General features: G+C 44.5%; 1 protein-coding gene across 1 annotated transcript; it reads right to left on the minus strand.

Annotated features, from left to right (window-relative positions):
- Positions 1–24,051: 24,051 nt before the first annotated feature.
- LOC123793033 (tripartite motif-containing protein 60-like) lies at positions 24,052–25,437 on the minus strand. The gene has a single exon (XM_045798605.2). It carries the CDS (start codon positions 25,435–25,437, stop codon positions 24,052–24,054), a length of 1,386 nt encoding a protein of 461 aa, XP_045654561.2.
- Between the last annotated feature and the right edge of the window lie 507 nt (positions 25,438–25,944).

Consider the following 25,944-nt stretch of genomic DNA (forward strand, 5'->3'; position numbering starts at 1 on the left):
GACGTCTGGATCCCCGTGACCCCAGCTCCCACCCAGGGTGAGGCTGAGTCGGGTCTGGCCTATGAGGTCCCAGCACAGCATTTCTGGTCCATGGAGGAGGAATCCCAGAACCCGCGGAGGGTGGGGGCCCGGGGACCTGCACTCCCTGTTCCTCAGGTGACTGAGGTACGCTCCGCTGCACCCTGAGACTGTGGTGAAGTGCCCTTGCCAGGACACCTCACTTCCAGCCCTGCGGCTGGCACAGCCCTCCCCGCTGGCATCTGTGCAGGGCCGGAAACCTTCCTGAGGCCCTGCTCCCCTGTGGCCGCCGTGCTCACCTGGCAGGTTCTCCTCCAGTTTCAGCTCTGCTCACGAAGAGCGACTCTTACATCTTTGTGACCCGCCCCGGTGCTGCCGCGCAACAACCCGCCCAGGATGGAGGACCCCTCACTTCCCTGCAGCGCTGACCTGTTTTCTCTTGCTCGTGAGAAGAACCAACCTCCAGTCACTGTAAAGGTTGGAGTCCGTCCAATTCCCCTTCAAAATGCTGTAGGGAGTGTCCTTTCCTGGGGCATTGGTAGGGGGTGGGAGGAAGGAGGGAAGCCCTGGCAGGAATGGAAAAGGAGGGGTATAACCCGATTTGTTTGGGGAATATATACCAGTTTTGTACTGGGAGAAGCACGGCGTGTGGTTTTCAAAAACATTCAGATGTGTTGAGATGGGGTAATCTCAAACAAAAACTGCTCCTTTTAGTTGACACCTGACTGGTAACCGCGGAGTAGTTGACCTTCAGGCCCGTGCTTTGCTTCCATCTTCTTAATAGACCCAAGTCATCCCTTTATCCGCCCATTCATTTGGCCCTCTATGAACTGCTGCTTTGCTTAATCATTACAATTCTAGAACACGGAGACAATAGCCAGTGTGGAAACCAGACATCTGACCATCCCGGGAGAAGAAAAGCAATGCAGATTTTGCCTGTTTCTGTGTGGATCACTATTCATTCAGGAGCCAGGATAAGGCTTTTCTTTTCACCTGGAACCCGAATCCGGCCCTTCAGAACTGTGCACTGAATGGCTCTACCACCATCTGCTGGAAAGCTTGAACAATCACACCGACATACGGTTCTTAAACATCACATACATCAAAAACAACGTGGGATATTCAGTCCTCTAGTGGCCACTGCAGCAGGTGCCCAAGATCGTAGAGCTGTGAAGCTTCCAGCCCTCGGTCTTTCCTGGAAGTGGCCTGGGCACATTTAGGTATATGTGCATTCCTTCTTTTAAACCACCAAGGAGAGCACGAGCGTTCTGTAACTTCCCCCCGCCTCTTTTGTTCACTTAACATATGGTCTTAAAAATGTTCCCGTACTGGGGCACCTGGGTGGCTCACTTGGTTAAGCTTCCTACGACTCTTGATTTCGCCTCAGGTCATGATGTCAGGGTCCTGGAATCGATCCCCAAGTCAGGCTCCCTGCTCAGCTGGGGGAGTCCACTAGTCCCTCTCCCTCTGCCCACCCATCAACGCCCAGTTCTTCACATGTGTGCTCTCTCTCTCTATCTCTCTCAAATAAATACATAAATAAATCAAAAAAAAAAAAAAGAAACTTTCCCATATCAGTACTGATATTTCACTCTTTTGAGTCGACTTTGAGCAAAAGCCTAAATGAAAAATGTATTCATAGTTTTTTGGAGAAAGGATATCCTTCCTGCTAGATCCGTATTTCTTCCACTCTTTTTCTACCTTTTCGTTTTCAAGTAAAAACCACCATGTACTGGACACTTTACTATATTAGGGACCCTGTGCTCTATGCTTTACTCAGACATACCATGGAAGCTTCACAAGAATTCTGTACTGTAGAAAGAACTGTGTCTCATAAACAAAAGGGGAAAGGGAGACTCAATATGGCCACTTGGGGCCACAGGGATGCACCTCACTTCTCTGTGCTGCCACCACAGTCTCTGTCTTTCAAAATGCTTACAAATCTGTAACTTTTTTTTACCCCTTGACCTGGCAATTCCTGATTTGAGAATACTTTCCCCAAAGAAAGTCAAAGAAGAAGAAAATCATGATTGATAAGATTTCCATGCAAGCAGTATTTATCAAATGGAAGGAAAGATTAGAAACAAGCCACAGACAGGAGAAACAGAGTGAGCTTGAGCCTTGGTGTTGGGACAGGGAAACTACAGGGACCCCATGAAAAATTGTCTTTTTTGCTCCTTTTCCTGCTTCAGTTTTTGCTAGGACCCACACCCCAGGCCTTACACGCACCTTAGAGAACAGATAGTGTATGTCCTTCTTGTAAAGGTGAAGGACTTAATGATTCTGTGGCATCTTCTAGCACAAGAGATAACATCTAAGGGGTGGCCCGGCAGGGCCGTCATGAATGTTTTCCCAGACCCCTGACTCATCGAGACCGCAGGCTCCAGGGCATAAGTGATTTATAGAGGGCACCTAAACAATTGTTTTGGTTCCTGGGTTACTGAGAGGACGCGTGCACCAGACCACTGCCCTCAACAAAAACCCCAGGCTCCAAGCAAAAAATGATTCTCTCTTTCCAAGTCTCTCGGAAACTCTGTCGGTATCTACACTCTATGTCTTTTTTTTTTTTTTTTAAGATTTTATTTATATATTTGAGAGAGAGGGAGCATGGCAAAGGGAGAGGGAGAAGAAGACTCCCCTCTGAGCAAGAAGCCCAATGCGGGACTTGATCCCAGGACCCGGGGATCATGACCTGAGCCGAAGGCAGACGCTCAACCAGCTGAGCCCCCCTCTATGTCTTTCATAAACTCTGCTCTCACTTCCTCTCTGCTTGCCTTTGATTTCTCACCTGTGTGAAGCTAAGGATCCTCTTGGCTGGTCCTACCAGACAGCCTTCCGGCTCCTCGGACCCAGACAGCCTGCATCTATGTGATCTTGACTCTGTTAGTTACCAACCAGGTGTCTCAGGAGAAGTTACTTAATTTCTCTGAACCTCAGTTTCCTCTTTCACCAACTAAATGTAAGACAAAAGTCGCAGTGATGTTCACAACAAAAGAGCGTATATATTACTCTGGTAATCGGTGCAATATAGTTACAGCGTAAATGGTATCAGCATTAGATCAGTGTCCCACAACAAGCAAATAGGTTAGGAAAGTAGATTATAAACAAACTCAAAAGCATAAAGAGAACTTAGCAATTATGGACCCCAAAATCATACTTCCTTTTTTTTTTTTAAGTATGTTATCCTTTATAGACTGATGGAAGTGCCTAGAACTTAGGCATATTTTTACTCAATCCACAGACATGACATGATGTAAACACTTTTCTGATACTCTGATTTTGAGAAGAGTGCAAGCGAATATAGGAAGGAGATTGTTCTACGTAATTTAAAAAGATTTCTTCATTAGTTTTTTGTAGAAGGTAATTTATATACAATACGAAAGGGTGTCATTGTTTTTTAAGTGGCTGTCTCTGAGCCTGTTCCAACTCACTATTTCACTTAATTCCACCAATCCATCTCTCTAAGTGCAGACACTCTTATTTTTCTACACTCTCCTTTTTTTAAATTTCAAACCTACAGAAAAATTAAAAGAATAGTGCAATTAATACCAATATACCTATCCCAGATCGTCCAATGAACATGTTTGCCGCATTGCTTTATTTCTCTCTATATAACTATTGCATCTGTTAATTTGTTTTGCTAAAGCAAAGGGGCTGAGGGAGAGAGTGAGAATCTTAAGCAGACTCCATGCCCAGCGCTGAGCTGGACACGGGGCTTGAGCTCATGACCCTGAGATCATGACCTGAGCTGAAATCAAGGGTCAGACACTTAACAGACTGAGCCATCCAGGCACCTCCTTTTCTCATGACTTTTATGAAGACTCAGGCCAGTTGTCCTGTTGAGTGTTCCACATTCCGGATTAGCCTAGTTGTTGCCTCATGATTAGATTCAGGGTTGAACTTTTTTGGCAGAATATAACATAGCTGGTGTGGTATTCTTGCCACTTCATCTCACTAGTGGACACATAAGGTCAGTTTGATCACTTGGTTCAGGTGGTGTCTGCAAATGTCTCCATGATGAAGGTCCCTTTCCCTTCGTAATTAAAGGTGGTTTGTGGAGTGGATACCCTGTTCCCTAATAGAGTTTCCTCAAAGGCTTTAACCAGTGATGATTCTTGCTTGGATCAGTGATCACACTGTGCACAGCAAAATGGTTGTCCTCTAATTTCTGTGCCTCTACATTTACTTGCCGGCATTCTTCTCTAAAGAAGTTTTACCTCCCTCCCCCTACCTCTTTAAAGTCACCCTTTGGACTCATGAATTCTTTTTCTATCTAATGTGTTATAATCCATTACTTTTCTTCCTGAAGCTCAAAGTCTTTCACATTTGGCCAGTGGAGCCCCTTTACACTGCCTTCTGTGTCCTTATAACGAGTCCTCACTAGCCTTTGAGCACGGTCTTGCTCTGCCACAAGAGATTTCAGTCTCATTTGCCCTCACCTGATACCCATCTAGAATTAGCTGTTTCTCCATGACACCGTGACTCCTTTGATTGGTGAAGGACATTTAAAAATCAAGAGCCAGAGGAGTAAACTGCCCAGTGTGAGGCTCGAACTCATGATCCCAATATCAAGAGTTGCACTCTCTACTGACTAAGCCAGCCAGGAGCCCTGGGAGTAAACCCTTTTAAATGTTTGATGTAGGGGCATCTGGGTGGCACAGTGGTTAAGCATCTGCCTTCGGCTCAGGGCGTGATCCCGGCGTTCTGGGATCGAGCCCCACATCAGGCTCCTCCGCTATGAGCCTGCTTCTTCCTCTCCCACTCCCCCTGCTTGTGTTCCCTCTCTCGCTGGCTGTCTCTCTCTCTGTCGAATAAATAAATAAAATCTTTTTTAAAAAATGTTTGATGTAAAGACTTTGAGGGTGTACATTTTAAGATCTATGAGGAAAGAAAGAAAGAAAGAAAGAAAGAAAGAAAGAAAGAAAGAAAGAAAGAAAGAAGAAAGAAAGAAAGAAAGAAAGGACTCTGAAGGATCTGAGATTTCACCTTATTTTTGAGCTAACAAGTTAGCTTGCCCCTCTTTCATGGATGCCCACAGAAGACACATCACCTTGGATCAGACACAAAGAACATTCTTACTCATGCTAAGCTTTACATTAGCATTGGTGCTCCTTAGCCCCTTATTCCCCCATCGCATGGGGCGGACCTGGATGAATGATGTCCACACAGTGAATTTGCATGCAGTCAAGGAACCTCAAGTTCAACCTCAAGAAACCTCCCAGTCTTCTCTAATAGGCTGCAAGCAAACATGCCCAAACTTTGCCCCACAGGAAAGCATCATCTTTATTATACTGTACAGCAATCATACCTCCCTCTCTGAAGGGTGATTCTACATCTATCTTCCTAAGCACTTTCTCCTGCACACACCCTTGAAAAGATAGTCCAGAACCAAAAAGCAGTCAGTGCCTCTGCTCACAAGATGTGCAGAAACCCAAGAGATGCCCAGAGAATTATCTCCTAACATTAAGCAGACCAAGAAGAAGCAGTAAAACAGGAATTAAGATTCTTCTGTTGGCTTGGACACCTGGATCTTTGATGAAAGTATTAAGAACAATCTGGGGGTGCCTGGGTGGCTCAGTCAGTTAAGCTTCTGACTTGATTTCAGCTCAGGTCGTGATCTCAGGGTCATGAGATCAAGCCCTGAGTCAGGCTTGGTGCTGGGGGTAGAGCCTGCTTAAGATTCTCTCTCTCACTCAGGGTGCCTGGGTGGCTCAGTTGGTTGAGTGCCCAGCTCTTGATTTTGGATCAGGTGGTAATCTCGGGATTGTGGGATAGGGCCCCGTGGGCTCCACACTCAGCAGGGAATCTGCTTGGGACTCTCTCTCCCCCTCTCCCTTTGCCCCTCCTCCCTCTAAAAAAAATCCTAGTGGAGTGGGGGAGGAAGGTGTGAAGAAAATACAATGTGGATCTTAAAGCAGTGGTCCGCAGCACTGATTCTCAATGTGTTCTCTCTGGAACAACAGCATCAGGACCACAAAGGAATTTATTAAAAATATAAATTCTTGAGCCCCACCTCAAACCTAATGAATCAGAAAATCAGAGGGTATGGGTGGTGGAGCACAGGAATTGTGATGTCTAAATGGGGTGTCTCTAGGGGCGCCTAGGTGGCTTAGTTGTTAAGTGTCTGCCTTCGGTTTGGGGCGTGATCCCAGAGTCCTGGGATCAAGCCCCACATCAGGCTCCGTGCTCCGCTGGGAGCCTGCTTCTTCCTCTCCCACTCCCCCTGGCTGTCTCTGCTCCCTCTCTCACTGGCTGTCTCTCTCACTGTCAAATAAATAAATAAATAAATCTTTATAAATAAATAAATAAATAAATAAATAAGGTGTCTCTCCCAGTCAGGTGAGGGCCCCCTGATGCGGGGCCATGATCAGGTGGATGCTGGTGGTGGGAGGTGAAAGAATCCATCTGAGGCAGAACAAAGGAGAGGTTGATTGAATACACCGCTAGGGAGCTGTGGGCAGGACAGCAGAGGAGAGGCTGTCTGTTAAGAGGCACTGGATGGGGCTGTTTTTAAAGGGGGAAGATGAACAGGTAAGGGAAGGAATGGAATCTTCCTTTTTTTGGTAACTCCCCAGTTGTAAGTAGCCCATTGGTCACCTAGCGCCTATGGCTATTTTGAGGTGGGTCACCTGATGGCCTGTGGGTTGCTGTGGGCTCTTTCTGCAGTCCATCACCGAAGCCAGTTGGCCTGAAAGTGGCCTCTACAGAAATCAGCCTGTGTTATTAAAAGCCTATCAGGTGATTCGGGTGCATCCTGAAGTGCAAGAATCTTTCATCCAGAAATTGCATTTGAAGGAAGCTAGAATCCGTCACCCCAAAATATATCTCTTTGACATAAAAGTTATTTTGAGCTGAGGGCAATTAAAAGCCACAAACCCAGAAAGGCTCCTTTTCTCTGCCTAAAGACGGTATGCAAATTCTTTTACTGGGGACCGATGCTTATCAGCTCCAAGAGGACACTAGAGGAATCTGCAAACAAGCTCTATTCCACTAATTCCCTTCCATATATTTGACTTCCCACATTTTGCAACCCTAGGAAACCTAAAACTACTTTCTTTTGTCCTCTTGTTTCTCTACACATTTATTCTTCTTTGTTGAAGATACTGCGTCAGTTGGAATTTAAGCCACCATGCTTACTTTTCCTTTAGGGTTTTCCAGCTAGCAGGACGCAGCCTGCCTTCATAAACTGTTTTTCTCTCACTAATCTTTTTATTTATTTTTTTAAAACATTTTATTTATTGAGGCGCCTGGGTGGCTCAGACAGTTAAGCGTCTGCCTGTAGTTTGGGTCATGATCTCCGGGTCCTGGGATCTCCGGCCCCAGGTCATCTGGCTCCCTGCTCAGCGGAAAAGTCTGCTTCTCCCTCTCCCTCTGTCTCCCCCCCACCCCACCCCCGATCGTGTTCTCTCTCTCTCTCTCTCTCTCTCAAATGAATAAATAAATAAAAACTTTTAAGATTCTATTTATTTATTTGAGGGAGAGCAAGAGCAGGGGGAGGAATAGGGAGGGGCAGAGGGAGAAGCAGACTCCCCGCTGAGCAGGGAGCCTGACTCCAGGCTCAATCCCAGGACCTGAGCCCGCAGTCTGATTCTTAACTGACCCAGCCACCGAGACGCCCCCTCTCTCTTTGTTTGAAACTCCCAGCTGAAAACAAAGTTGGGTGGAGGATAAGTTTTGCCTCCCACTATAAATTCAAAGCAAACAATTCTTTTCCCACCCTATTGAATGATTCCATCTGAAGAAGCCCCATACAATGATAAAGGAAATGATTACATCACAAAAGAGGGAGGAGAATCCCGTGCTAAAAGAGAAACTAAGTCCCTCCCCACCCCTACCCCACCCCCACCCCCACCCCCAGGACACTGGTTGCACACCCAGAAAGAAAACTCTGAAAATTGAGTATTCTAGAGTGGAGTTATTTTTCAGAGTTAAGAGCAAGGAAATAAATGCACATCAAAGAACTCAGAGGCCTTATTCTCTGTCAAATGTCAGCCACTCGAGACTTCAACCACTTTACCTCTAAGAGTCTCAAGTCGGTGCTTTTACTTTAAACTTCTTTCCCAAATGTCACATCAGTAAATCCAGTTGTAAATTAGACATTTCCCTTTCTTAATGGCACCGAACACTCTTTAGGTTCGAAAACTGAAGCTCCCTCGCTGTTCAGTCCTGCTCTCGCCCCGTGCTTCTTATTTCAGTGACGGGGCAACAGGGGCTCCTTCCCTTCCCCCCAGATCCCATCATTTCCCCACCCCGTACGTCCACTTCCAAACTCACTCCAACACCCTGCTTCAGGACGCCATGATTTCTAACAAGAGCCTCCTCACCATCCCATCTGACAGCTGTGTCTCCCCCCACCTCACCCACCCAGCTCCACAACCTGATCTCTCAAATACAGAGATCTTTCAAAACCATGTGTCTTAACGCTTAAAATCTGCCAGTTCCCGTTGTTCTCGGGTCAAAACCCCAAATTCTTTTTTTTTTTTTCTTTTAAGATTTATTTAATTATTAGAGAGAGTGCATGTGTGGGGCCGAGGCGGAAGGAGAGAGAGAATCTCAAGCAGGCCCCATCAGGAGCACCAGGCCCGACCTGGGGCTTGATCTCATAACCCTGAGATCATGACCTGAGCCAAAACCAAAAGTTGGATGCTTAACCGACCATGCCAACCAGGCACTCCAAAGACCCAAATTCTATTCTAGTTATGCTAACTATCCCCTGCTTCACTCACTTGCTTCCTGGAAGCTCGTTCTCTGTGCCACCATTCCAGGTAACTTCCGTTTACCAAAGTACGCGGGCTTTGAAGGTAGATCTCTGACCTCTGAATTTACTTCTAACCTTAACCTACTGGGTTAAGAGAGGAAGTTGCTAGTGTAACGGGACTAACGTGAGTCTACTCCTTACTGAGTCACCGATAGAGACTACACCATTAGAGTTGTCGCACAGATGAATCTTTATTTGCAGCAAATAAGGAGATCATGCGGAATAATTTCCAAAGCCTAACTATTCAAAAGGGGTGAGCAAGTTTTTCTTATTTAGGGTTTAGAAAGGGAAGTTTTGGAAGGGCAGGCATAAGTTTGCACAGGTGTACTTAGAAAGTATGTCTATTAGTGAATCATATGCTATGTTAATGAAGCTTGCGTTCCTCCTACGATGACGACTTTAATATATAATGCCCTCAGTGTGTGTTTTTTTCTTCCACCTTCTATATTTTTGGTTGGCCAGTTGTAGTGGATGCCGTTCATTCATTCTCCCGACCGCCCTGCGTGTTGGAAGCCGCCATGCCCACAGTTAGAACTCTCTTGGGTACAGCTGCATCTAATCACTGGTGGCTGCAAAGAGAGAGAGTCCGGGCAGCGTATAGTGAAGCTGCTCTCGACAAAATTCCCTAGCACACTCAAATCCGAAGACAGGGGCGGGCTTCCCCGGCCACATGCCTCGGAAAGATGGCGATTCGCTGCCGGCCTATGGGTGGCGGGCGGGTAGAAGGATAAAAATAGCTCTTGCGGGCACCCCAATGGCAACGTAAGTAAACTTCTTTAATCCTCAAAACAACCCAGTGTTTTTCATGATTATACTAAAGATATTTAAAAATACTAGAGAATAATTTGCAAATGACATCCAGAACCTTTTTTTAAACACTGAATTTAACTGACAAATACTTATTGGGTGTAATTTCTGATCCTGTTGTTGTACTAGGCTTTTAATGTAAACCTTTTTGTACTATATATACCATATACTCACAACATAATTATTTGTCTATTTACATGTAAGTCACATGAGAATTGAATGGCAACTAAGTGTCAGGCACTAGTCCCGGTATTTGGGAAACTACAGGGATCCAGAAGTCCCCGCTCCCCTGGAGTGACAGAGACAAACAGAGAAAATTCCTGCCTTTAGGTATTTTATTTTACGTTATTTTCTTAAAGATTGATTTATTTATTGTAGAGAGCGAGGGGGGGGAGGGGGGACAAAGGGAGAGGGAGAGGGAGAGAGACAATCTCAAGCAGACTCTCCACCGAGCGCAGAGCCCGATGTAGGGCTCTCTCTCAGGACCCGGGGATCACAACCTGAGCCAAAACCAAGAGTCTGACGCTTACCCAACTTCCCCACCCAGGTGCCTCTATAGGTATTTTAACAAAACATTTTACTTTATTTTTTTAAAGATTTTATTTATTTATTTAAGAAAGAAAGAGCACAAACGGGGGGGAAGGGCGGAGGAAGAGGGAGAAGCAGACTCCCTACTCAGAGAGGAGCCTGACTCGGGGCTGGATCCCAGAACCCTGAGATCATGACCTGAGCCAAAGTCAGATGCTTAACCAATTGAGCCGTCCAGGTGCCCCTTAACAAAACATTTTAACATGGTTTCTAACGTCTGACACATTACAAACATCAAGTGTCAGATAATGCAGCTGACACAGAGAAAAATAAAAATGGAAATGGGTGCAACAGCCTTCAGAACCTGTGTGACTCTTTCTGCTTGAGCTGAGCACTCACATTCCCTATGGCTCCGCAATTGCTCTCCTGTTACTGACTTCGCAGAACTGTGTACACACGTACAAGAATGCTCATAGCAGCACTATTCCTAATACAGACAATGGGGAAACAGCACAGTGTTTTTCAACAATAGAACGGATTAATATAATTGTACTATGTTCCTGAAAAGAAATATAGTCCACCAGTAAAAAGGTTTTGAAAAATAGGAAAAAAGAAATGGATTTATTTCCCACATATAATCTTGAGCTAAAGAGCCTAAAAATAAAATAAAAGACAGTGTACGACTCCCCTTATATGAAGATAAAACATGGAAGATCCGTCTGTGGTTTAGGGGCAGTTTTGGGAGAGTGGAGGTAATGATGGAGAGTGGCCAGGAGGGGGCAAAAGGGAGCAGATAATGTTTCTATTTTTGGACCTGGGCAGTGGTTACAAGGCTTTGTTCTCTTTGTAATCATTGATCAAGCCAGGCAAAATAATGCATGTTTGTGTTTTTATGTCTGTGTGGCCTACATTAATCAAAGTTTGTTTTTTTTTTTTTTTTAAAGCTGCTATTTTGTCTCCACAGATGTGCCAGGGAATCTGTATTTGCAACAAGATTTTGGTGATGGTAATAAAGCCCCTCATTGCATCAGCAACTGGAAGTCATGGTAAAAAGACTGGCTTCAGTGCATAGCAAGACAAAGCTGAGTACAGATTCCTGGTCACTCACCGGCTGGCTGCATGACCACTGACGTGCCGCAGGGTAGGGCCTCACCAAGCTTTCCTGCCTGCCAAACCTCTATGCTGCAAGACCTCCCTTGGCCTTCGCTCTACCCCAGAGACCACAGAGTGGGGTCATGGTGAAGGTGGACTCTGGACCAAGACTCTGAGTTTGAATCCTGGCTCTGCCAGCTATTGGCTGTAAGCATGGCAGCATGGGTTAGCTAGCTGCCGTGTGCCTCAGTTTCCTCCACCATGCAATGAGATGAGCCCCCTCACTGAGGAGATGAGAGGAGTGTGAAGCAAGCACCGGAACAGAGAAGGTGCTATGCAAATGTTTGCTGTGATGATCGGAAGTATTAATGGCACCGGAAGCCATTAAAAGTCAGTCCATGCTGTGCATCTCAGATCTGGACTGTGTGGTTACCCCGATGGTGGATTCTGGAACTGGCCCCGCCGCTTATCAGCTGTGCCCCTAGTGGGTGCCAGACCCACGTTCCCGCAGCTGTGACGAGGCCAGGGATCTCAATTCCAGTGTGCCTTACTGGTGACTATAGTGATTTTCAGCTGCTCGGGAGAGAAAGGGCTTTCTCCTGATCTAGCAGCTTATAAAAATAGACGTTCCTGGTCTTTATCTAAGAAGACAATATGTAGGGGTGACTGGGGTCTGACATTGGTGTGTGTCTCTTAAAATAAACTTGTTTCCTGGAGTCTAACATATATACAGAAAGATGCAAAATTTCTGTACAGCTTGATCTATTATCACAAAGAGAACACGGCTCTGAAATCACCAACTAGATTTAAAAAAGACATACCAGCAATCTCTCCTCACCAGCCCCCAGGCTTAGGATAGGATACTTCTCCTAAGAGCAAGGAAAACAGAGGAGTTTTTTTAAGCAGAGGGGTAATGAGATCAATCTTTTTTTTTTTTTTCTTTGAAAAGTGCATTCCAGGCGTACCTGGGTGGCTCGCTAGGTTAAGCATCAGACTCTTGGTTTGGCTCAGGTCATGAGCTCTGGGTGGTGACATGGAACCCAGGCCTGGTATTGGGCTCCACACTCGGCCTGGAGTCTGCTTCCCCTCTCCCTCCGCCCCTGCCCTCTGGTGCTTGTGCACAGATGGCCTCTCTCTCACAAATAAATAAATGTTAAAAAAAAATATTTTCTTAATAAAAGAAAAGTGCATTCCAGAGAACAGAATGATGGTGGGAGAGGGACCGGGGAACAATGAACGGGCCAGTTAGGAAAACAGAGCTGCCGGGATCTGGAGATGGAAATAGAATTGAGGAAAAGTAGTTTGGGCCACTGTGGATGGAGGAACCACTCACTAAAATAGGGAACGGTGTACATTTAACACACTTGGGAGAAACTGAACTCAGTGAAAGGCAAAGCTAAGTACTGGTGATTTGGGAAGAGGCATCTGGAAATACCAAAAGGCAATTGGACATCCTGGCTTAGGGCTTGAGAGAACCATCTGAACTAGAGCTGCAGAGTTCAGAATCGTCACAGTGCTAACTGTGGCCTCACAGGTGAGGGAGATGGAGTAGAAAGTAGAGCACGTTTAAAATTCAGCATGCTTCAGAATTAATGGGAGTTGGGCCCACCCCCAGGGTTTCTGATTTAGTAGTTTCAAGGGGAGAAGGAGTAAGAAGCTGCATGTCTTCCTTTCTTTCTCTTTCTTTTCTTTCTTTTCTTTTTTTCTAAGAAGCTGCATTTTTAACAAGCACCCCAGTGGTGCTAATGTTGTCGGTCCGGAGACCTTACTTCCAGAACCATTGGTGTGCATAACAGGGGGTCACCTATAACCTTTTGAGTTCTCTAAGTGCTTCATTTTCCATTTCTTCCAGTTTCTTGTCTTTCACCGAAGCAACAGATCAGTGTTACATGTTGAACGCAGCAGGTGAGTCGTTCCCTCCCAGTGTTCACACAATGAGAAATACATTTCTAGTTCATTTTTCAAGATCAGATCCCTCACTTAATTGATCTCTAAATCCCTGCTGGCAGTTCATTCCCTGGGACATTTGGAGGGCACAATCCAGAATTCCAGGCCGGGAGGGGTGGCCACCCGTCCTCAGAGAATTCACATAAAGAGTCAGTTGTTCGACTTTGATGCAGTTTCTGGAATAAAGACTCTGAGAGTTCCAGCTCTCAGTCTAACTCGCTACAATCAATCCCCCCATCTCCATCATCAAGCATTCAGGAGCCGCTGGCGGGCTCAGTCGGTAGAGCCCGTAACTCTTGATCTCAGGGTCATGAACTGAAGCCCCATGCTGGGTGTGGAGCCTACATAAATAATAATAATAATAATAATAATAATAATAATAATGTTTAAGCATCATCAAGTTTCAATCCTGCCGTTCTACTTGAATGATTCTTCATGATGGTTCTCTTTCCAAATCCATGGCCTGCTTTATTACCCGCGGACTCGAGAACTGAACTTTGTCCTCCTGTCTCAATGCTCGCTCAATGGCTCATCACATTTGCTGTCCTTTTCCTGCCTTCTGTGCCTGTGGACCCTGGGGCTCCCCCTCAACACTCTTTTCACTATCAGTGGCTCTCCAACAGTTTTCTGTCCCCACAGGCTGGTATTCAGCAGAGGATATATACTTCTCCTTCCCTGCTGTGTGAGCTTCAGGAGTGTGGTCACCGGACAGGGAAATGCCCCCCAAACCCCCCCACCCCCACCCCCATTATGGGAGCTGGTCTGGCACTCTCAGCGAGGTCTGGCTGCTTCCTGTTAGACAGAAACAGCTTCACAGATTAGCAACATCAGACAGGGCTGCTCTGTGACTCTGATGGATCAAGACAAAAACACGACTACTCTTACTGGATCTGAATATAGACAAAACACGCACATCAGGAACACACATGACCAGAAATGACCAAACACCCACATCTCCTGGCGGATGTGAGTGACTGCTGATACTTCGCCCATTACAGCTTCAGCCCCACATGGTTCAAGACTCCAGTCGTAGAATTACTCCTCTTCCTCCCAGCATCCTATCAGAGCACTGTCCTATTCCCTTAGATCCCCCAAATCACCTAACACAGCCCAGATCCTAAAATAAGTCCTTTCCACCACCACCTCACTGAAGCTCTCAGGAGGTTCTTCATGCTGTGTGTTCTTCCTCACCAAGGGTGATAAACCAACCCACTCAAATGCAAGTGTGTTCCTGGGCCCTTTGGATAGAGTGTATTGACAGGGTAGAGGAGAGGTAGACCTTGTGGGAAGAGAGGGCGGAAGCAGGCTTCCCTCGTGGTAGTGGGAGGGACTGCGGGAGGTGGGCACGTGGTTAAAAAGGATTCTGATGTGCCCAGAATCACTGCTCTCAAGCCAAGTTCCAGCTCTGATCTCTGTGCTGAGTGCCAGGGCTGGGACCAGGGGGAGGGACAGGCCACTATCACCTTAGTTGCAAATTAGGTAAAAATTTAAAGGGGCATTAAAAAGCTCAGTAATGAAGATAGATACTATTTTAAGGCAATATTTTTAAAAAGCAAAAGTAATACAAAAAATGCATGATGAACAAAAATGTCAAGATATTATATAAAGACAGGGTCAGTATTCTTGATTTTCCCTTCATAAAGGCTTTCTTACCAAATTCATGTGTAAGTAATCCATGTGGAAATAATACCTATTAAAATGTTGTTATATTTGATTCACTACCTTTATATTAAGAAAAAATTAAGTATTAAGATAATCTTGAAGTACCCCCAAACCATTCTTCATTCTCACTGCCTCGTGCAGGTGAACTTAGTATAGCTTTCAGTCTACTTTAAAAATAATTATTATGGGGGCGCCTGGGTGGCACAGCGGTTAAGCGTCTGCCTTCGGCTCAGGGCGTGATCCCGGCGTTATGGGATCGAGCCCCACATCAGGCTCCTCTGCTATGAGCCTGCTTCTTCCTCTCCCACTCCCCCTGCTTGTGTTCCCTCTCTCGCTGGCTGTCTCTCTCTCTGTCGAATAAATAAATAAAATCTTTAAAAAAAAAAAAAAAACAGAAGGAAGGAAAGAAGGGGAAGGGGAGAAGAAAAGAAGATCAGGAGAGTGGTAAGTGGTGGCTTCTTAGAAACTAGCAGTGATTACAGCAGTCACAGACAGGAGTAAGCCTCCCAGAAACACGGAAGGTTTATCTTCATGTGTATCTTTACTAGAAATAAAGGTTAGACAGAAAGGATAAATACTGTTTCTCTGTCACTGCTTAGGAGAAATCCAATGAGCCACAATTGCTGGGATTTTTTTTTTTTTTTTTTTTTTTTTTTGGCAGCGAAATGGAGGGGAAGGCTAGCCCTGAAGCTTGATGATGGGGAATGTGGTTGGACGTTGGGGTTTCAAATTACAACAACTCTATGGGAGAGGCAAGTTATCTTAACAAGAAGAAACCAGTTCTTTCTTTTTTTTTTTTTAATATTTTATTTATTTATTCAACAGAGATAGAGACAGCCAGCGAGAGAGGGAACACAAGCAGGGGGAGTGGGAGAGGAAGAAGCAGGCTCCTAGCGGAGGAGCCCGATGTGGGGCTCGATCCCGGAACGCCGGGATCACGCCCTGAGCCCAAGGCAGACGCTTAATGACTGCGCTACCCAGGCGCCCCAAGAAGAAACCAGTTCTAAAAGTTACACCCATGTAATCACTCCAACACTTTATTTGCTATTTCCACTCTGTCTGTTTGGTGCAGAAACACGTTACTGTCCAATGCTTGGCTTCTCTGCCAAAGGCCCCTTCCAGCCCAGCAGAGAAGCCATTCCCCATCTGGAGCTCTGGCACTCCTGAGGAAAGTTGCACTTCCAGAGAATCTCAGAGACCTGGAGCTGAAGGCCGTGATAAGATGGAGATCACCTCTGGCCGTTCTCTCATTGAAAAGGGTGGATGTGACAGAGAGGGAGAGGACTCAACTGTGAGCAGAGGCTTGAGGGCCTAGAGGTGCCTTTAAACGTCATTTCCTGATCTTCTCTGAAGAGAAAAAAATCGCAAAGGAAATGATCAAAAGTCTTATCTCAGGGAGGGTGCCTGGCTGGCTCAGTCGCTAGAGCAAGCATCTCTTGATCTCTGGGTTGTGAGTTTGAGCCCCATGGGTTGGGTATAGAGTTTACTTTAAAAAAAAAGTTTTTTTTAAAGTCTTATCGCGGAAGTCGTACCCCCTACAACAAACTCACAAGAAAAAGAAAAATCTAAGGAATCATGACAAATGTTAACATTGTCCAGTTCTAAAAGGTGCATACAGATTGAGCCGTTCCTCAAAAAAGAGCTGGAGGACCAACAACCATGAATCTACAACTCCTAAAAGAGAAATAACACTGAAAAAATGTGAAATATTTGCCAACAGATTGAAAATATTCTTCCATAATCTATTTTTATAGTTTATGATTTAATTATTTTTACTTTTATTCAACTCGCATACTTGCATAAGCCTGTAATCCGACAGCCACCACCGAGATTAAGAAATAGATTATTACTAGCAGCCCTGGAAGCCTTTCTCATGTTCCTTCCGATCTCTGGTCTGTCCCACCTCGCCAAATATGAGCATTATGCTGGTATCTAATACCATGAAGTCGTTTTTCCTGTATACACAGTCAGTATTATTTTAGCCTGAGTTTATTTCATACCTTACATCTGTGAGATTCATCCAAGTTGCTGGATAAAGAGTATTATTGTCTTGAAGCATCGGGGTGGCTCAGTTAAGTGATAGCTCTTGGTTTTGGCTCAGGTCATGATCTCAGGGTGGTGAGATCAAGCCCCATGTTGCGCACCCCCCCTCATTCGGTAGAGAGTCTGCTCAAGATTCTCTCTCTCCCTCTGCCCCCTTTCCCTCCTCCTGCTTGCTTCTGGGTGTTTGCTCTCTCTCTCAAATACATAAGTAAATCTTTGTCTTGGGGCGCCTGGGTGGCTCAATTAGTTAAGCATCTGCCTTTGACTCAGGTCGTGATCCCAGAGTCCTAGGATCAAGTCCCAGCATGAGTCTCCCTGCTCAGCAGGGAGCCAGCTTCTCCCTCTCCCCACCCTCTGCTCATGATCTTTCTCACTCTCTCTCTCACACATAAATAAATAAAATCTTGAAAAAAAATTATCTTATCATTACTGATTAATGTTTCATTATGTGAATATACCACAATTAATTTATGGCATCTAATATACAACAATAGAGTTATTTCCAGTTTGTACCTGCTGTGAAACATGTTACCATGATCTTTCTTTCTTTCTTTTTTTTTTTTTTTTTTAAGATTTTATTTATTTAAGAGAGAGAGTGAGAGAGGTTGAGCAAGAGAGCCCGAGCAGGGGGAGCTGCAAAGGGACAGGGACAAGCAGACTCCCCACTGAACAGAGACCCCGAAGTGGGGCTCCATCCCAGGACCCTGGGATCATGACCTGAGCTGAAGGCAGACGCTTAACTGACCAAGCCACCCAGGCGTCCCACCATGAACTTTCTTGTACGTCTTCTAGTGGTCATATGTTGATACTTCCGTTGGTTGCATAAATTGAAATAAGATAACTGAATCCCAGAATATGTGTATGTTCTGAGTTAGTTGATAATGCAAAATAGTTTTCTGAAGTGATTGTACCAATTTATATTCTCACAAGGTGTATTTGCACATTTCAGTGGCACCACATATCACCAATTTTACATTTTGAAGTCTTGAAATTTACTTTGTGGTCTGGCAATCAGAGATTGTTTGAAACCTTATCAGGGTTGAGATGATTAAATGAGACTTGTTAAGGAGTAGCTCCCTCCCCCCCCTTTTTTTAATCTAACTTTTAGTCCGTAGCCGTTCACTGATCCAAATTAAAGTTCGCAATGTTTATCAGGAAGCATCTTCTGTGGGGTGCCCTGAAGTCCAGGTTTATTCCCTCAATCCTGAGAGTCAGCTGAAAGCTCCACTCTCTTTCGCAGCCTCTCAGCCTCCGTTTGGATCAGTAACTACTTCTAAGGGAAAGCCTCCTTTTCTAGGAACCCTTCCTGCAAATCTGCATAGTTGGTAGCTCAGCGATGACTTCTCAGGGCCGAGTTGTGTGTGCGTGTGTTTCTCAGCTTTATTTCACCTTGAAATCATGATCCCCAAGTTTATCCTGTGTGTTATGTGAAAATCACAGGTTTTCCAGTCTGCAGGGTTTTCAGGGTAAATCTGTTCTAGTCCAAATCCCATCTACTTTATTTACACAGTTTGATACAATCTTGCAGTTGAGAAGCTTAAGGGAAAGACAAGTCAACTTTGATATAAACTCAGCGCTATCAAAAACACAGTAGACCCCCCTCACCTGCAGTTTTGCTTTCAGCAGTGTCCGTTACCCACAGTCAACTGCACTCTGGAAGCAGCTGACCCTCCTTCTGACCTATGGTCAGAGTGTCAACAGCGGCCTGACGTTATGTCACGATGCCTAGTTACTCACCTCACTTCATCTCATCATGTAGCCATTTTATCATCTCACATCATGACAAGAAGAAAGGTGACAACAGTACAATAAGATATTTTGGGAGAGAAAGATCATATTCACATAACATTACAGTATATTATAACTATTCTATTTATTAGTAGTAATGTTGATCTCTTACTGTGCCTAATTTATTACTTAAAGTTTATCATAGGTACACGTGTATAAGAAAAAACATTGTATAGGGTGCAGTACTATCTGTGGTTTTAGGAATCCACTGGGGTCTGGATGATAGCTGCTACAGGTAAGGGGTGCCTACTGCAACTTACTTGAGCAGAAAGTGCCTGGTCGTTTTTTAGGTTCCTCACAAGATTTGAATTATTTTTTTTCAATAACTTATTTTTAAGTAAGTTCTAGACCCAATGTGGGCTCAAACTTAAAAACCCCGAGATCAAGATAAGTATGCTCTACCGACTGAGCCAGACAGGTGCCACAAGGTTTAAATGATTGACTATGGGATTTTTATCCTTATTTACCCGATTCTCTTCAAGTTGAGGATGTTCAGTACTTCCCCCAGGCCCCCCAGAGAGTAAGGAATCTCACTCAAGTTCAAGGACTCTAGTCCCGAAGCCTGTAACTTTCTACAGGCCCGTGCAGCCCCTCTGTGGTTGATCCGTGATATGGTTATTCATGATGGCTAACAGCATGCGTTTTAGCACCTTGTTTCCACTTCTACTACACTGGCTTTTTCTTATTAGCCAGATTGCTTTCCTTGTGTACCTCAGCTTCTTTTTCTGTAAAATGCTTTAAAAGCCTACAACACAGAGAGGGGTTTACTAAATGTGATAATGGACAGCTAGAAAATTCTGAATAAAAATAGTTAATAATTGCCCAAATATTCTCTTGTAGCTGATTCTTGTGTTCTCATCCTTAAAGTAGAAATGTGATACTTCTATAATTCCTAAGTCATCTGTGTCCTCCTCCAAGCCTGCATAAGGTAGCACCCTAAGGACAAATGACTCTACACTTTGGCAAAGAGGTAAATTTAGAAAAACTAAAATGATACAGATGAAAACATCTCAAAGAAAACTGAAGGGGCAAATTCCGCTAAGGTGTGTCCTCTGGTGATAATTTATTTTATTGCATATATTCTCAAAGTACCTGCAATATTACACTTCCTCAACTTACTTCTGTCCCAACCCTTGCAGATGTGCAGAGACTACAACCGCAGTTGCAATCTGCACTTGACCCATCGGCCATCCTCTCTAGATAGGCAAAACTGACCTTCATCAGAGCCGGCGCCCGAGTACTGACATACCTATTTAAATGTGACATTGATAAATATCCACAAATGCATCTTTAAAAATGAGGGGAAAGTTGGTTAGAAAGAAATAATTCTGTAGTCTAAGAGTTTTTTAAATTTCTACTTAATCATCATAACATCTTTGTATATTAAGCATTATTAACATTCTTTTTTATGAGACAGAGATCAATTTCTGATTTTTAAGTGATAACATTAAAAAATCCACCAGAATCCCTGGAGCCAGTTTCAATGACTGGATTTCAAATTATTTTATAATATTTGTATGCCATTTTATGAATCTCTCATAAACAATGTAACAAAAATAAGAGAAAATGAACTCCTGATTCACTGTTAGAACACTTACTAGCTATGTGACAATGACCGTGGCACACAGAAGGTGCTCAACACTCCAGCGTTCTTGCCATGCCCTCTCTCTCCAGCGCCCAAATCACTTCACACATTTCATTTCCCAGCTGTCCTGAAACCAACTGAAGACAGTTGGTCTGGCCATAAATCTCTCCCTTTTTGTTTAGATCTCATTTTAGATAGGGGGTATTCTTTTTCATTGTTAGAATGAAGGAGGTGAATGTCAGATGTTTGAAGCAGTTTCGAGCACATGTAGAACGTATTATCATGCACACACAGCCATTGGTGGACCCTCGGATATCTGAGTACATCGACAGTGAGGATACCTCCTGGAGAAAGAAGAGTTTTGTGGGGGCACCTGGCTGGCTCAGTTGGTGGAACATAGGACTCTTGATCTCAGGGTTGTGAGTTCAAGCCCCATGTTGGGCATAGAGATTACTTAAAAAATAAAAAAAATTTTTTTAAAAACAAAACAAAAATAAATAAAAGAAGAAGAGCTTTGTGAAGCTTTTAATTGTTGAGTTCCCTGGATCCCAGTCTGAAGAAAATGTAAACACTGGAAGAGGAAGGAGAATACTAAAGATGCCCCAAAGGCAACTGGACTAAGAAAAGCTGTATGTGTGTCTCCAGTGGTGAATATGAATGCGTCAGAAAGAACTCTAGCTTCCTGTCCGCTGAGCGTTGTGGAGGATGGGTAGCAGAGGACGCAAGCAAAGATCAGAGGATTCCTATTCCAAACCTACGAGACTGGCCTCCTTAGCATTTCTGTTGGCATTTTCCCTAAGGGTGTGGTGAGAGGCTACTGCAGTAGTGCAGATGAAAGATGCTTAGACCTGAGCTGGACTGGCGTCAGTGAATTACAAAGTGGATATATACAAATGGGTGATGGACTGCCCATGGAGACTGAGGGAGTACGATGCAATCCCAAAAGGATTTTGACAAAGGAAGAGAGAAAGGCACATGGCCCTTTTAAATATTCCGACACTGCTCAATTGCCAAAGGGTCTTGCTTTGCTTGTCCCTTAGCCAGAAAAATAAACCAATGCATTTTACGTGAACCTATTCCTGTTGCTTTCCGAAACAGTGTAAATATACCCACACATGCACACCCTCACACAAGCAAGACACTATTTCTTGTTCACTCTGAAGGGAGTCAAAATACATAACTTGATGGAAAAAGACCTAAGCTCTTTAACCAGATCGTTGGGGTTGGGTCTACCACTTACAAGATGATGGAGTTCAGGGCTGACTGTAAGATGGCTATGATATTAACGCAGTAAAATTAAGTGATTTAATATGAGCCAGGTACTTAAAACACCAGCTGGCACGTGGAAAGAACAAATGACATATTAGCTATTACTAATTTGAGTGATGAATTCTTTCATTTATGATATGGTAGAGAAACAAGATACAATGGTTTTATCTCAAAATGCAGAAACCTGAATATATTACTCATGACACTGTCTTCAAAAAAATTATTATTATTCCCATATCAAATATATCTTCTGGACCAAGAGACTTAAAGAATCTCCTTCTTCTTCTTCTTCTTTTTTTTTTTTTTTTTTTGTGTGTGTCTTTTCTCAACAAGAAGCCATTTGTCATTACCACTTCCACTGCTCTGAAAGCATTTCCAAATGTTATCAGTAACCTGGTGTCCAACATTGAAATAGTTTCTACCTGAACTTTAGTTTTTTTGATGTCTCAATTACTTGATCTTGCTGACTGGTCTCAGAATGCACCTTCTCAGTGTAAGAGGTTACTCAGAAGTGGGTGATTGCCAGGTTTCTTTCCCTCTCTTCTTAGTTGACACATTTGGTTCTTATCCCCAGGTCCCAGGTAGAACAGGCTCCAACAGACAATTATACCCTCTGTCACACTGCACGGGTATTCTTGAGAGCCACATGAAGAAGGAAGCAGATCCAGGCTTCCCAAGGCGCTTAACAGCAAAACCTCTCAGTTAGTTAGGATAGACAGGAAACTCTGATATGTTACACCCATTGCTCTCGGTGACTTTATTCACACAGAGGCTGAAAACTATCAGATGTGCATTTCTAACAGTAGTCTTTTTCCTGATCTCATAAATCCAGCTAGCATCTCATTTAATAACTCATGCATGAGACTTTATGAGCTCTCACTACATGTGAGGCACTAAACCAGAAGCCTGGAATGCAAAGATCCCGTCTGGAGTCCCCACCATCAGAGAACTGACAGTCCAGAGAATGGAGAAACAGAAACTATATGGTTTATGGACTTCCTCAATGTGGATGACTGTCCATTCAAGGAACAAGATAGAGCAAATTGGGGGCGCCTGGGTGGCTCTGTTGTTAAGCATCTGCCTTCGGCTCAGGGCGTGATCCCGGTGTTCTGGGATCGAGCCCCGCATCAGGCTCCTTCGCTGGGAGCCTGCTTCTTCCTCTCCCACTCCCCCCGCTTGTGTTCTCTGGCTGGCTGTCTCTCTTTCTCTGTCAAATAAACAAATAAAATCTTAAAAAAAAAGAAAAAAGAAAACAAAAGCATATATACTATGCTTCTTGGGATCAGAGTCTCCCAAGAATTCACCTGGGATTTTATAATATTCTAAATACTATTATAGTCACTGCACATAACCCCACCCCATCCCTCAAAATTTGGCTTTGGTATCAAGGCTGCTGATGCCACTAAAGGCAAAGAAAAACTCTTCTCTACCCTCAGGGTCTTCCAGCTGGACTAAGAATTAAACTGACATGAAACAGATTAACAGGAGAAAAAAAAAAGTTTTATTACGTGTGCACGGAGGCCCAATATTAAAATTAAAACCCAAAGGCATGACCAAAGCAGGCACTTTTTATACATTTTACACAAAGAGACAATAAATGTGTGAGGAGTTGACAGGACAAAGAAAACTTATGCTTGGGAGTTTCAATTAGTAAGGAATTCTAAACAGAATTTTGCCTACGGTAGTAAAATTAGTGGAAAGTAACAGGGTTACTTTATACAGCCTTCTCGGTTCTGAATGTCCCATCTCGGGTGATGAGGGTGTCTCCTTATCTCCAGGTACAGGGAGGGTATCGTTCACATAGGAGATTCATATCCTCCTTTCAGGGGAACAGGAAGGTCTGAGTGTCCTTCTTGTGTAGGCTGTATTTTAAGTAGCTTGAATTTGAAATAATCAATATGCCAGTTGGTGTATCTTGGGGTGGCTTGTCCCGGCTCCCACACCACAAACGCAGCAAGAGAGTATCAGGTGGTTTATTACTCACTTACTGAGAGGCTTTATGTGGACAGCAGGATGGCCACCAATCCAAAAATGGCCTGAGAGAGGGAGAAAGACGACTAGCTAGGGGTCTTTTGGTGGTTTAGGGGAGGCTGGGGGCGGGGCGCAGGGGGTTGGTAAGAGTTCCTCCGCAGTGGGAGCTTGCTTGGTTAGAACCACCCCACCAAGTCCAATGAAGGAACACCTAGTCTGTCCTAACAACTTATCCAGGTGTGGGGCAGAGGGTGAAGCCAGGGGGTGAGGGTTAAAAGACATCAGCTTCAGAAGCTCCTGTGTGGCTCCATCGGTTGAGCGTCTGACTCTTTGGTTTTGGGTCAGGTTGTGGACTCAGGGTCATGGAATCCAGCCCTGAGTTGGGCTCTGAGCTCAGCGGGGAGTCTGCATGGGGATTCTCTCTGCCCCTCCCCCCCACTTTCTCTCTCTAAAATAAATAAATCTTTTAAAAAAAAAAAGACATCAGCTTCAAACATCAAAAATGAACACAGACTCTTTATTAGAAATATTTTCTATTCATGTAGGAAGAAAATGGACCACATAGGATGGTTTACAAGGTGGTTCAGGATTCATCCTTGACTATACTTATTGTAAGTGATTCTGAAGAAGGCCCAATAGAGAAATAAGGCATAAGTTTTTCTGTAAAAAATTCATTGAATGTATATAAATATGATCTATTACTCAAGCTGTAAAATGAAACTTCTCCTAACTCATAGTCGAGAAAAATGCCAATCTGTCTGAGGTTTCCTGAATCCTCTGTGCCCGATGTCCTAGTCCAGAACTGAATTTGCCAGCAGCCATTGTTTGGGGACGGGGATAGAAGAGCATTTCTGGGGAAAGATTCCTTACACACGCCTAAGGACCATTCCCCTGTGCCTGTTACTTCTACCTGCCAAAAATGCCTGCCAGCCTCAAATCCCTCACAACTCAGGACAGCTGGGTAAGAAGTAAATGCATGGGGATTATAAGCATGACTTGGTTTCATCTTTTGAAATGTTGCAGTTTTCCTGTCTTGTGAGATAAGAAGAGTGTGGTGAGCAGTTTCAGGATCTAGGGTCAAATCTACCTGAAACGTGCTGATCATTTTCTGCAGGCCAAAATACTGTGGGGGGAGACTGCAGACCTCCTTCTTTAATTCATAGGAAAAGGCTGGTGGTGGTTGTAGGTGTTCATATGTGTTGTGGATACTTTCAATACCTGTCAGTAAATCTAGGTCTGTCTGCAAACACTTCTCTGTTATTTCACTAAGCAGACTCCTTAGTGTGGAGTGGTGGTCTAACATCTGGTTTTTGCTTTCAATTATTTTTTCTTGAACATGATTCTCTTCAGTTAGTAACCTAATGTGGACTGCACTCTGCTCCTTTCCCAAGAAATGCTTAAATTGTTCAAAGTCAGAGTACAGTTTATGTTTTCGATTTTCCACCTTCCGTCTCAATTCAAATAAATTTGAGATTTGCATTTTTAACACCTTTTCAGTGTCTTCAACCTGCTTCTGCAGGGGCTCGATGTAGCTTTTGAGCTTCTTCCTGTGGCCAGCTGCAGCTTGCTCGATGGGCGTCAGGGGGTGGCCCCGGTGGCCGGGGGAGACCTTGCACTGGGGACAGAGCAGCTGCAGGTCCTTCTCACAGAACAGGGCCAGAGCCTGACTGTGCTGTTCACACAGGGCTTTCTCTTCCCGCAGTTTCCTCTTGCTCCTCCTGGCGAGAAGCTGCTTGACGATACCAGTCATGTGACCTAACTGCATGTTCCTCTTCAAGTTCCTGTCAGGACAGTGGTGGAGGCAGACGGGACAGGGGAGGGTGTCCTGTAGGTCCTCCCAGCACTGGTGGATGCAGGAGCCACAGAAGTTGTGCCCACAGTCAGTGGTCACTGGGTCTCTCAGATACTCCAGGCAGATGGGGCAGCTGGCCTCTACCTGGAGCTCAGCCAGGGAGGCTGTGAAGGGCATTGTGCGGGGAGGGTTTCTGTCTGAGGAAACTCCCTTCAGAAAGGCCTGGATCTCTGGGAGCTAGGAAAAGTAAGCCGCTGATTCTTTAGCCTTCTCTCTGTTCCTTCCAAAGCTGCCAGTAGAGGTGGGTTTCCCGTATCTGCAGGAAACCGAGGCCACTCAAGCCTGTCTCTGTTCCTTTCCCTTCAGCTCTGCGGCAGCTGCCTGGAGTGATAGCCCCCAGTCAATCTCTGCTCTCTGGCACTTTTGCAACCTTTCCTCAGTGGCTGGAAATTGAAGCTTCCTTTGTAATCCTCTTCTTAGGAAAGAGGCACAACCCCAGGTAGCAATAGAAATCAATGATGTATAGGGACAAGGAGCAAAAATCCAGATCTGAGACAATTCACCAGGTTCCTTCAAGAAGATAAGGAGGAGGGAAAAAAAGAATATATATTAAAGAGATAAAGAGCATATATGTCATTAACAATATTTTACCAGGTTTATTTACTGTATTTGAATACATTTTAA

This window comes from Ursus americanus, chromosome 13 (genome assembly GCF_024610735.1).
Source record: "Ursus americanus isolate L20-20 chromosome 13, mUrsAme1.1.p, whole genome shotgun sequence".
In the NCBI taxonomy this organism is placed as follows: domain Eukaryota; kingdom Metazoa; phylum Chordata; class Mammalia; order Carnivora; family Ursidae; genus Ursus; species Ursus americanus.

Coding starts and splice junctions, on each gene's coding strand:
- LOC123793033 (XM_045798605.2), bottom strand. CDS start 25,437: ATGCCCTTCACAGCCTCCCTGGCTGAGCTCCAGGTAGAGGCCAGCTGC.